Below are 13753 nucleotides of genomic sequence, written 5' to 3'. Positions count from 1 at the left end.
GATACAAACCACAAGTACTGTCACATTGGGAAACCTCTTTTTGAGCTATCCCCTGTTGTTTTGATTCCAAACATCTGTTTGGCCAGATAGATGTTTGGTCTTCTTCATCAGACATTTGCTTCTACAGACCTTTCCTCTTCAACAGATCTTGTTTCTTTTTGGACAGCTGTTCCAAGGCTTTGATCAGATGTTTGCTTGTCTTCAACAAATGTTATGATTTAGGTGTTCAAGATTCACTATCTTTAGGGAGAATCTAGTTCAAGCTTCTCTTTAATTCTTGAATACTTGATCATGTTTTGGCTTTAAATATCATCTGTTCTTTTTGTAGGTCCAACACCTTGTTTGTTTGGTTAAAACTTATAGCTAAAACAATTGTTATTTTGTTTAGTTATAGCTAAACAAATAAGGGGGTGTTTGGCGTTGCATTTTCAAAATAGATTATGCGTTTTCAAAATAGATTTTGCGTTTTTAAAACTGCGTTTTGAAAAAGCATGTAGGTACATGCTTCTCCAAAACTGCGTTTTGGAGGCAGATAATCACTTTTTCATCCAAACACTTTTTTAGATTATTTATGTTTTACAAACGCAATAATCAAATAATCAATTCAAAACGTAATCCCAAACACCCTCTAAATATAGCAAGTCCCCATATACATGATCTAATTCATTTACGGATCTATTAGTTGTTAATATATGTGTTGGTATCCACCCATTTTACCACCTTTAATCCATACTAAGAACATATGTAGTCATAAAGCCCTTTGTGGGGCGTTATGTGACAAGTAGCGAAACGCGTAAGAGAGGGCCTTTATGGGGCTTTATATCACAAGAGGGTGTAGTGGAGGTTATATATGTATGGGGCTTTGTATATATGTATGTATATATATGTATGTGAGTGGGGCTTTGAATCTTTCTTCCTTCACGCCGCTAGGGGACTCAAAATCTTAAACCCATAGCGCCCCCTGTTTTGGTGTACATGAGCGCCATGGGGCGCTATGGTTCATTTGTGAGTAATATACCACCCCATTACACATACTCTAAGACGAAGATTTCACCAACAATATTCAAGATATCACTTCATGGGCATGGTGACTTCCTCATTGATTCAAGGATTTAACCCGCAAGCTATTTTCTGAATGGTTTTACCAACTACCACTTTATGCTTCTTTTTCTTTTGTAGATAGTGGTATCATTGTAGCTTATAGTAGAAAAAAATCGATTAAACCGACATGAGGAAAATGGCTATAACCATGGCGTGGTTAATTTATTTTGTTAACCATGGGATAACGATGCAGTTTGTTGCTCCTCTACCTACTATTCTTATGTAATTTGCCCTAATGATTGGAATGAAATATTATACTCTAAAAAAACTACTAATTAGTTGGAAATTTTTTTTAAGGTAATATTCATAGTTGAATATGTGTCCGATACGAGTTCACCATGTTTTTTTATTGCTTGAATGTTTTAAATAATTCTAGTCTTGCTTCATATCACACTTGATCTTGTATCAACCCAAAATCTTGTTTTTACCTTTTAAGTACATTTAATGACAGAGGCGGAGAAATATATCACACACAAGATGATTCAAACACTATTAACATATAATTTAATAAGGTATGTTATGTTAAAATAATCTAAATATATACTGAGAATTAGAATCATCGCTCAAGAGAAAAACAACAAATTTTCTCAACAAGGTAAAACCTTCAATCGAATGTTGACTAAAGAATATTGAACCACCATTTGAAGAGTGGCAATCAATTTTTCTAAAATCAATCAGCTATTGTTTTTTATAACCGAAGTGTTTGATTATTGTTTGATTTAAGGCAATAAACAAAGCGACTCGTACTCACCCAAACTTATTTGCCTAGTAAAACGCCAACATCATTATCACTTGCAACTTCAACCAATCAAATATCCAACAAAATCCGAACACCTATCTCTTTAGTCAAAATCCTTTATTTCAATCAAGATTTCAAGCTTCAAGCCATAACCTAAGCTCATCAAAAAGCTATCTTTCTTGAATCAATAAATAGATAAATTAGTATAACAAACAACCCCCACAAGCTACAAATATGAGGTTTAACATGAATACGTAAAATGCACATACACATTGTCAATTGGTGCACACATACATAGAGAATTAGGTTTCAACCGTAAATCAAATACACCTGTATAAATATGGGTTTCATACACAATCAACTCCAAAATTGAGTTCCAATGCTGAATTAAATGCGCACACACACAACTTTGCAAAAAGCTTAAACATAAGGGTGGAGGGTATGGTTAATCACTCTAGGGTGATTGAGTGAAATCCTACCCAATAATATTATGTCATGTCAACTCTCCATTCCACTCCTCATTTTGCACTTAATCACTAGGTATGGTTAATTAGGGGCAGCAATTCTTGACACGACCCGTTAACCCGACCCGAACCCGACACGAAAAAAACAGGTTTGGGTCGACTAACACGACCCGTTTAAAAAACGGGTCGGGTTCGAGTTGACCCGTATTAAAAACGGGTCGGGTTCGGGTTGACCCGTATAAAAACGGGTTGACCCATTAACCCGTTTAATTATTTAGATAAAAAATCTTTTATATTTTTGTTTTTGTTTTTGTTTTTTCGGTTTCTAATTTACATGGTTAGTTATAATAATGTTAATTTTGACACATTATATTATTTATTTATCACACCCATACTCATCATGAAACATGTTATCGATAACCCGCTTAAAACCGAACAACTCGTTTATAAATCGTCAACTTATATCACTCATTTAAAAATATGGGTTAAACGGGTCGGGTTCGGGTTGATCCGAATTAATATTGGTCGGGTTAGGGTTGAAATCTTTGACCCGAATAATAATACGGGTCGGGTTCGGGTTGAACATTTCAACCCACCAACCCGCCAACCCGTAACCCGCCAACCCATCAACCCGACACGATTGCCACCCCTATGGTTAATCACTCTAGGGTGTTTGAGTGATTCTCACTTTTGAATGGTTGTTCTCTCATTTCTCTCTCTCCTCCATCACTCTTCAATCACATTCGGTGATTGATCACCGTTTTTGGTAACCTCTCTCCTACTCACCGAAAAACATCAACACTAGGGTATGGTCACCGCGCGGTGACTCCTCCTCCCCGCTTAACTCCCCGCACATCATACCCCCACCCTAAACACACATCACATGCGACCCTAAATTTAAGAACATAATTTAATCACATATAGAATTTATAAGGGTGTTTGGCAATGAGTCTATTATCCCTCCATGGTTATGTTGGAGCGGTAACAATTGTTGTAGTTACGCTATTTCTCAGGACAAGAGGTGACTTACAATAAAGGGTGAGATGTTTGAAGAGGAAGAGATGAAGAACTTTTGTTAAGATTTAAGGCATTATTATAATAGATAAAAAGGTTATTTTAACGTGTGATTAAAAACTTAGGTTAAAAACATTGTGTAATTAATGATTTACCTTATAAAACAATAACTTTGGCTAAAAATCAACGGTTAAAATGTTATCCCTCAAATTTCAAACAAATACTTTTTAAAACATAAGATTTCTAGCAAACTTAACAACTTCAAAAGCAGCATTAAATAACTATTTATAAATACTTGTTTTCTAAAAAGTATATTATTTGAATGACCTAACTTAAATAATCAACAATTTCTTACATAATCTGAACTATATCTATAATTTCTAGTTTTATTAACATTAACACTAATAAATATACATAACAAACTCAATACAAATGGTGTAACTTTGCAGCAGCACCTGATATTTTAAAAAAGAGAAAATTACAAAACTAGTTATTGACCACACCTTCTTTTAAAACTAGTCTTCTTATGCGTTTTTTGGAGCGACCATTCAAACATGGGATGCGCCTTTGAAAGTCTTTCGGGAGCTGAAGCGTCCGACATATGGGATGCGTCTTTCAAGCACGGGATGCATCTTTGAATGTCTTTCCCATGCGTGCGTCTAGGACTTCTCCCATGCATCTTTCATACCACATGTTTTTTTTGGGGTTTCAGGGATGCGTCTTTGAAGGTCTTTCCCATGTGTCTGGTACTTCTCCCATCTATCTGAGACTTCTCCCATGCGTCTTCCACGTCACATGTTCATTTTTTATTGGGTTTAAATGACTTCGCTTCAAAGACGCATTAAAAGGTCGCTAGAAAGACACATAAGATGCATAAGATGACTATTTTTAAAAAAGAATGTGGTTAATGGTTACTTTTTAGTTTTTCCATTAAAAAAAGTACCGACTCACATTTCCTTCTTGTTTAAACCCAACGGTACTACAGTGGTTAACGTGGGTGGGTTGCAAGTATAAATCGCTATACCACTCCATCCCAAACACACACACACACACAACTCTCTCTCTCTCTCTCTCTCTCTCACACACACACACACACGCGCGATCGCTTGGCGCCATGGAGGAGGAGGTCGACGAAACAGAATCCGTGCATCAGGTATGTTTTCGAGTAGTTATCACTCGTAATCTGTATAATATTCACTCGATCAGTTCGTTTCTTACATGCATTTGCATTTTATGTGACCTAATTTTTCGCTGTTCCTTTTTTCATGTTATCGTTTGGTGATATCTCAATTAGGCGTTCTTCCTGCTGATATTTGATTTATTGTGCGTTGTGATTTCATATTCTATGTCTATATAAATTTGGATGAACTATTGCAAATCGATCTCTGGTCAACTGCAGATTATTGTTATCATCGATAATTCAGTAGAATAAACTATTAAGTGAGCGATCAGTAAAAGAAGAAGATGAGAGAACAAGGAGTAATAGAATGATATCTTAATAAGCCAATAAGGCCTTTTAAAAAATGGTCAAATTAGGCATTGCCACGTGGATAGGTACTACTCCACATTTTTAACTAACTTTCGGATTAATAAAATGATAAAAACAAAGTTATATTAACTAATGAAAAGTTATACTCCACAGGTTCGTCAGTGATCCAAATTTGTCGTTCAAAAAAAAAAATAGTTAAAATCATCAAATTAATGCTGTTTATTTCATGAATTCCCGCCAAAAAAACAATATAATGTGCTTCCTGAGTGTTATTTTGTTTGTACCAACATTTGATAATTCAATATTATGCTTGTGCTTGTTTGACACTAACATGGCTTTTCCATGCAGGTCTACATGGCATGCCTCATGCATGGTCATAGGTAAGCTATTTAGGTGAACACACCTCAATATTCGTTAATTCTATTGTGATGGTATGCATTGTAATCCAGCCATTCTAGGTTAATAATTAGCATAATGTGCTCCAAATGCTAAGACTACCATCTTGATGAAATTTCAGTTTGTCATTATCATTGAATTGAAGTTTACATATTATTCTTGAATTTTACAATATCCTGCAGTTAACTTATTATGCAAATTATGTTTTCAGAGTTGGAATTTCCTATTATGATAGTCTTACACGTGAACTCCATGTGCTGGAACTTTGGGAAGACGGTACTGCAGATTTTCCTCTAATTGATATGGGTAAAAGATACTTTTGCTTGTTCTCTTAGATACGATATTTTATCCGAATTGGAGCCAATTTTGTTAGCTAATCAATAAGATTTCGATTTTTATTTCCCGATATTGGGAGGATTTGATCGCCCTTCCCCTTTTCAGTGTTAATTTTATTACCTCTTTCCACACAATGGATCAATATCTAACTGTAGGTAACTTACTTCAGTTTAAACAGCAAAATGTTAATATCATAGTTTTTTATAATGTCTCAGTCAAGTATCAGGTTAAGCCGTTGATCATATACACAAGTACCAAGAGTGAAGAATCTCTCTTAGCTGCTTTACAACAGAATGGTAATATCATAGTTTCCTTGTAGTCTTTATGCACATTGAGCTTGTGAAGTCTGTATTTACTCCTGTCAGTAATACAGATGGTGCAAGTGAGGCGCATACGGTGAAGCTTATGAAGAGTTCAGTATTTAGTTATGAACAAGCATGGCACAGGTGTAGTATACACTGAGAAGGTCTTAAATTATACAATTCCACCTGCTATTTGGTTGCCGCCAAAATTTATAGTTAATGATAACTGCTTTTGAGGGTTGGACAAACAAACTTGTCAAGTAAATGGTTAATAATTCTGTCTACCTTTTAGCAAATATAAACATATGGATTCGATAATAAACAGTTCATGGGTATTAGTAAATACTTTCTTGACTTATATTTGTCATATAGCCAACGTTTCCTTATAATCTGTCTATATAGCTTTTGTTGTTTAAGTTGAACTATACAGATTTTAGTGAGTAAGATAGTTGACTGTTCTTAGATAATAGAGGCAAAGGAGTTAATTTGATTACAGTCTTTTCAGTTGCATCTTTTCATTTTGCCTAATGATGTAGACATACTCTAATCTTTCTTCTTAATACCTTTGTTGATATTATCTCTCTTATTATATTAACACAGATTAGTATATCTTCGGGTAACTGGAATGGATGATGGGTTAAACGTCAAAGAAAGAATCTGCTTTGTAAGTTATCACATCATTTTACCAAGTTCCCCTCCTCCATAGGTTCATTGTTGGTTTGATGCATTTCTTAATCATAAATGATATCAGCCCATACCATGTCTTCTTTATGTATTTAATTTCTATGATAGGCCGATGAAATCACATGGTTGTGTCATGATCTGAGTCATCATTTTACTTTTATTAAACTGTAGCTAAGTTCTATGATGGACATTGAGAGTGAAGTGCAAGTTCGTGCTAGTGGGGGTCTTCTTGCCATATTGGAAACCGAAAGAGTCGTGGACACCATTGAACAAAATGAGTGTGGGAGTGTATCAATTGCAATCAATTCTGTCATGCAAATTTCATTGTATCTTATCATAATCTTTTCTTTATTCATACTAGAATCTACTGGTTCCTGCTATAGTTTTCCCATCTTAAATGCAGAAACAAATTCCTTAAAGTTGACTCTGCTGCTCACGAGGCATTGCAGATATTCCAAACCGACAAACATCCAAGCCACATGGGAATTGGTAGAGCAAAAGAAGGGTAATTTTTTTTTTCCTAATTCTGTTTTTTATGTCTCAAAAGTAAGTAATAATATTTGTTTATTTGCAGGTTTTCTGTATTTGGCATGATGAATAAGGTGTGGAAAATGCATTCTTCTTTTAAGTCTGCTTTTCCTTTAAATTTATTATCTGATCGATCTTTTCTATTTTAGTGTGTCACACCCATGGGTAAACGTCTTTTAAGGTAAACATTGATTTCCATGTTAATTTCAGTAATTATAAAACTTTACCTACAAGTCCGTACTGTTGGTGTTGAATGATTGTTGTTTTCGGTACCAGGACATGGTTTCTCAGGCCCATACTAGACCTTGACAACTTGAACAGTCGTCTTAATGTTGTATCCTATCTTTTGTATAATATATTGAAGTTTAAGGATGACTAATACTCAATGTTCTGTGCTTTATTCCATATCCACAAAAACAGTTGTGACTTGTTTCCTTTAATAGATTCAGATATCGTTCTTTGTTTCATCTGAAGAACTTTTAACTTCTTTACGTGATACACTGAAATCTGTCAAGGATGTTCCCCACATACTGAAGGTGCAACACTTCTTTTTCTGTTTGATCATTATAGCTAGTGTCAAGTCTATTAATATACTATAACTGCATAAGAATTATTATTTCTATATCTTTATCATGTATAAGTTTCTCTTCATCGTTTTCATTTCTTTGTCATGGAAGAAATTCAATTCCCCAAGTTCAGTATGCACCTGTGGTGATTGGACTGCGTTTCTAAAGGTAATCTTTGCTCTTTGTTCCATCCTTCTGTTGAAGTTCCACTTAGTAGTACTCATTTAACTGAATAGTGCATAGCGATCAAACTATATCCTATGTTTTTGGGCCGAAACACCTTATTATGTTAAAATCTGCTTCTGCAGTCAGGAACTCATGTTAACTATCTTCAGTGTATGAATGATATTAACAACTGGTTTGCATTTATGCATCTGTTGTAGTTGTTGATTATTGACATGAATATTAGATGACAACTTGTGATGCATGCCTATACATTATATGGCTTTATTAACAACTTTTCTATAACCATGTATGCTTTTATCTTGTAGAGCCTTTCTGCACTGCTGCATATCAACAAAATATTTGAACTAGGAATTTCTGAAAATCTTCAGGAGCAAGCTAACTATTTCAGTGTAAATATTGTTGAGAAGGTATTAATTAATTTTCCCAAGCATGGTATCCCTGCAGTATATTGTCATTTTTACCATACTGTCGCTTTAATTGACAGGTTATTAACCAGTTTTTGGGTTATGACAGGCTGCTTCATGCATATCAATGGATTTAGCTTATGTATATGAACTGGTTAGAAAGATATCTGTTTCTTCCTCCTCTAAGTTCTAGCTTAATGTTAAGTAATGTGGATAAATGATTCCCGGTTGAGTGTAACAGTTATTTTCTGATTTCGTGTTATATTTATAGGTAATTGGTGTTGTTGATGTAAACAGAAGTAAAGACAAAGGCTATGAGACAACTGTGAAAGATGGTTTTTGTGACGAGGTTTAGGACGTTATCAGTGGCTTTCTTAACTACCCGTTTACTTCTTTATGTGTATTTCCATTCTCTTGACAAAACTTCTTTTCGTATTTAAATGCAGCTGGATGAACTGAGGCAAATATATGAAGAATTACCAGAATTTTTGGAAGAGGTGCTATTAATTCACATTACAAATTGTTTTCTGGTTATACAAATGTTCCTAATTGAGGCAGCATTGGAACATTAAACAAAATTATCAAGTAACTTTGGGTATCTATTGTGCTAATCTGATTATACCACTGCTCAACAGGTGTCATCATTGGAACTTGCACGTCTTCCTTACATGTCTAGAGACAAACTGCTTCCACAAGTTATTTATATAAATCAGATAGGTATGCTACATTTTTTACCGTGTTTGATCTTTTACTGTTTATGAGACATTAATCAGTGGTACTTTTTGATCTTTAAAGGCTAGTTATACTAAATAATAATATGCATTACTTAAGGTATGAATTTTAAGAGATGACAACGAAAGGGAAAAATTAACTCACAGTCCCACATCGACTCTATGAACAATAGCAGCTGAAGGCTGTGCCTATATAATGAGCGGCCCAGGAATGGAGAAAGCATACCTTTCTCGGCCTTTTGGCTAAGATCAAGTGTAGTATCTGTTCTTATCAGTTTAATATCTGATACGTGGGCCATCGGCCCACTCGATATTAATCTAATTTTTTATGGGGAAAGGCCCATCTCAATAGCTTGCTATTGGGGCCTTTACGCGTCGCCTTGGTGTTGCACTATTGCCTTGGCCTGGCGCACCCCTCCAAACCCTAGTTAAGATTTTATAAAAGAAATATGTTATTTTAATTTATTCATTATCTTACTGATAATCTTAATACTTAAATTATTACTTTTTTATATAAATTTTAGTAAATTTTAATCAAGTTTTGTAGTTGAGTGAACTGCTATCTATTGAAATAGGTACGTTAAATTTCTTTTAGTTTTAGTGAAATTATGTATTTTACATTAATACCTGAAAATTGATCTTTTAGAAACTGTTGCAAGGATCATATAAAATCTGGAATTGAGTGGACTGATAGCTTTTCAAACAAGTTGAGCTATTGTTTCTTAAATGTTGAAATTGAAGACGTCTTTTATGCTCTTACTTTCGATTAATGTTTCAAAATAGGATATCTGATGTGCATCTTTGAAGAAAAGCTAGATGAACGCATTTTAGAGGAACTTCAAGACTATGAATTTGCTGTAAGCTGGGTTATTTTAAGCATGTCCTGCTCCCGAAACGCTTTTTTCGGATCCTAATTTAGAAAACGCATGTTCTGTTCCTAGTTCTCTGATGAAGATGGTGATGTTAAGAGGTTCTATTACCGCAATGCAAAGACAAGAGAACTGGACAGCCTTTTAGGAGACATATATCATAAAATTCTAGGTAATAAAAAAAGGATCATGTTCCTTTCTCGTATTTTTTTTAATGAAAATTAGAAACAGATGCTTGAAACCAGTGAAATGAGTGTAAAAATTCATTGAAATTTTCATTCAGAAATTCCTTTTTCTGCACACAAATATACTATATATGCTGCGACTTTTGGAATTAAGTTGACTCTTCTTGCTTATATATGTTTTAATTAAAAAATTCTCATTTCCTTTTTCTATTTACCCGATCCTATCAAGACATGGAGAGAGCTATCACAAGGGACTTGGTGTCACATATTCTCAAGTTCTCGATGCATCTGCTCAAGGGAATCAATTTTGCAGCAGAACTTGACTGGTTAGATACATTCTTAATTTGTTTATTTCATTTTTTCTTCATTTCCATAGAAGGATTCTGTAACATGATATTTTGTATGTTCCTGACTATAATTGCTCATGGCTGTGTAGCTTTTTGTCATTGGCATTGGTTGCTCGTCAAAACAATTACGTAAGGCCCATACTGACTGCTGAAGCTGTGCTTGATATTCGTAACGGAAGGTCAGAACTTTGTATTTATACTTTTTTTCCTCTTCAAAAATACAAATATGATATTCTTCAAGCCGCCCTTTTCATAATGGACTGCTTAAGTGAATTCATATGCATTTAAGTAGAGAGTAACAGATAGCTGGTTCTAGACATGTTTTGCAGGAAATGACAGTTGACACTTTTATTCCTAATGATACAAAGATTATTGATCATGGTATTGTTTCTTAGTTTATTTGGATTTAGATATCATTTATTACATCATAACGTTTCATTTATGATTTTTTTCATATTTCATTTTTCAGGGAACGTTCATATAATTACAGGACCTAATTATTCAGGAAAAAGCATATATATAAAGCAGGTTATATCTATATAGCATATGTTTCTATTTTCATTTGTTTCATATAAACTTTCACGTAGAGTCCTATGAAGCCCGTGTTCAACGGTCACGGAAAATCAAAAGTTATCATGGTTGATTTTTTCTAATTCAACAATCACATTGTCATTAAAAATTAAAATACAGGTAGCATTAATAGTTTTTCTTGCCCACATTGGAAGTTTTGTTCCAGCAGATGCTGCGAAAGTGGGCTTAACTGATAGGTTGGGTTTTTTTAATCCTTTTTATTTTATATGCGATTATAATAATCTTGAAATGAGTTTACTAATAGAAGACTGACTACCATAAATGGCAAATGATAGAATTTTCTGTGCCATGGGAAGCAAGCTTATGACTGCGGAACAATCCACATTCATGATTGATTTGCACCAAGTTGGAATGATGCTAAGGTATCTCTTTTATGTAAACTGAATGAGATCTCACCATCCAATCAATTTTTTTTTGGAAGTCTATACTGATGTTAAAAACTTCAAAGGCATGCTACTTCTCGGTCATTATGTTTACTAGACGAATTTGGCAAGGGAACTCTTACTGAAGGTTAGTCATTAATTTTCCATGTTTAATCGATTTTGTATTGTACACTAATCATGCTCATATTTTTCTAGATGGTATCGGTCTGCTTGGTGGAACTATTGATCATTTTATCTCGATGTATGCTCCTCCGAAGGTTTGTTGCTCTTTAAATGTCACTCATTTATCATATGAGACTGTTTCCTAGTTGTACTCATGCACTTATGCTGCAGGTTCTAATTTGCACTCACTTGACCCAGATATTTGTTGATAGTCATTTATCTCAGGTATGCAATACAATAACTTTGAAAGATATATAGTTTCTTGCAGTGTTGTAAGAATCGCTAGGCGCTAGTCGGGCGGTGGGGTACCGACTAGCGATTAATCGGGATTAACAGGGATTAATCGGATTGAGATTTTTATATGTAATTTTTAGTTACATATATACACACACTTTTATATGTAGTTTTTTTTAAAGTAGACATGTTTTAACCTCTTATTGACCATTTTTTTAAAGTATTTGGAAGGAATTTATAAGGTTTGGTCGAAATTTGGCCAGCGTTTGGCCAAAATTTGGCCAGAATAGGACCGCCATTGACCGCCTAGCGATAAATCGGCCATTAATCGGTGAACCTCCGATTAGTGATTAATCGGAGACTAGTCGTGATTTTTACAACCATGGTTTCTTGATCATATCCATGTGTGACGGTTTAATGTTTCTAATCATTGATAAACACCAGTCAGATAAAGTCAAATACTACACCATGAGTGTGCTAAGACCTGACAACAGTAATGAAGCCCTCGAGGAAATTGTATTTCTATATAGGTAAATCATCAACGCTTTAAAACTTACCTTATTAGCATGTGCAGTTAATCTGACTTCTTGTATATGTTAGGCTGGTTCCTGGACATACACTTCTTAGTTATGGTGAGTTAATATTTGATTTTCACTTGTATCTCGGTTTTTATATCTTCGTTTTTGTCACTCACTTTAATTCTTGTTTCAGGACTTCATTGTGCTCTACTTGCCGGTATGTTTCAACCATGCTACATTAAAATAAAAGACGCCGAGTAAATTTTATACCCTCGGATATCATTTTACCAATTACTACGATATATTGCCCAAATACTCTTAGTATATTAAGAATGTAAGGAATTCATACTTTGATAGAAATAGAACCTGTACTTAGGGGTCGAAACGAGCCAAAGCGCTCACAAGCTATCGACATCTGCTTGTTAAAAGCCTAAAAGCTTGAATAGAGCCCCGAGCATAAACGAGCTCGAGCCATACCTCAAGCCTGAAAATAAGCTTGTTTAATAAATGTGCCCAAGCTTCACTTATCGTACTCGAGTAGGCTTGCAAGAGTTATAATTTGTTATATATTTACATAATAGTTATTATTATTATTATTATTATTATTATTATTATTATTATTATTATTATTATATTTTTGTAATAAAAACAGCTAAAGAATATATGATATGTTATAAAGTTATAATTATAACTGTATGTAAACAAATTAATAAAATAATTCATGAAAAATAAACGACCCAAGCTCGAGCCCAACTCGTGAGATCCAGAGCTCGGCTCATTTACCCCCTACCTGGCAGAAGTAGAGGGAAATAATTGTCATGGTAGAGTACTAGAAGCAAATGCAAAAAGGTATCTGTTGTGACCCTAACAAAAAAATTCTTGTTCCCCCAACCGAAGGAAAACGTGTGAATTTTGGTTTAGAGGGAAATAATTATTGTACAAGGTCATTCCATTTCTTCTTTTTATCGGGCTTGCGATATCATACAATCTTGTAGGTGTTCCTCAAGAAGTAATTAAGAGAGCGGCGTTTATATTGGATGCTACCACTAAAGGTATACATATCGATCGAGCATGTGATGAAAAGATAACAGCTCAAGATCAGCAATATAAGGTGCCATATTCATAAAGATTATATATTCGCATTCCAGTTGTGTTTATCTGCTTGCTTGCTCCATATTAACTCTAGCGATATGAATCAAATGACAGAATGCTGTGGAGAAGATGGTAGCTTTCGATGCCATCAATGGCGATTTGTCCCTGTTCTTTCAAGATATGTGTGCTGGTCAACCATGATTTTTGTACCTCAAATCATATTTGGTACTGTTCAAAATGGTATGTAGATTTCTTGCTTAACTTTAGTCTCTTAGCATTATGATGGGGCAAACAAACAAGAACAACTGAGGATTACAACATCGTTTAACAAAACATTAGGCATAGATTGCAAAACTTATATCTTTAATGACACGATAATGAGGATCGATTATATATGTATGTGTGTCCGACCATGAGACGTTTAGTGGAGGC

At 34.4% G+C, this 13753-nt stretch overlaps 1 protein-coding gene and 1 non-coding gene across 2 annotated transcripts; both read left to right on the top strand.

Annotated features, from left to right (window-relative positions):
• Positions 1-4309: 4309 nt before the first annotated feature.
• Positions 4310-13679, top strand: LOC110929933 (DNA mismatch repair protein MSH5). The gene is made up of 34 exons (XM_022173124.2): positions 4310-4471; positions 5156-5187; positions 5415-5509; positions 5755-5835; positions 5913-5985; positions 6442-6505; positions 6697-6851; positions 6929-7030; positions 7100-7127; positions 7203-7234; positions 7330-7387; positions 7503-7589; positions 7731-7787; positions 8111-8212; positions 8319-8363; positions 8481-8558; positions 8656-8706; positions 8845-8926; positions 9724-9797; positions 9882-9981; positions 10224-10320; positions 10431-10520; positions 10658-10722; positions 10811-10869; positions 11032-11108; positions 11208-11294; positions 11381-11442; positions 11511-11572; positions 11649-11702; positions 12156-12241; positions 12312-12343; positions 12423-12446; positions 13225-13340; positions 13436-13679. Exons 1-34 carry the CDS (start codon positions 4433-4435, stop codon positions 13520-13522), a joined length of 2433 nt encoding a protein of 810 aa, XP_022028816.1. The 5' UTR covers positions 4310-4432; the 3' UTR covers positions 13523-13679.
• LOC118490910 lies at positions 9163-9358 on the top strand. Its single transcript, XR_004890135.1, has one exon. It is a non-coding gene; the product is annotated as a U2 spliceosomal RNA (small nuclear RNA).
• Positions 13680-13753: the final 74 nt, after the last annotated feature.

This window comes from Helianthus annuus, chromosome 3 (genome assembly GCF_002127325.2).
Source record: "Helianthus annuus cultivar XRQ/B chromosome 3, HanXRQr2.0-SUNRISE, whole genome shotgun sequence".
Taxonomy (NCBI): Eukaryota; Viridiplantae; Streptophyta; class Magnoliopsida; order Asterales; family Asteraceae; genus Helianthus; species Helianthus annuus.
The sequence above is the reverse complement of the archived record's forward strand: the minus strand, read 5'-3'. Positions and strand labels throughout refer to the sequence as shown.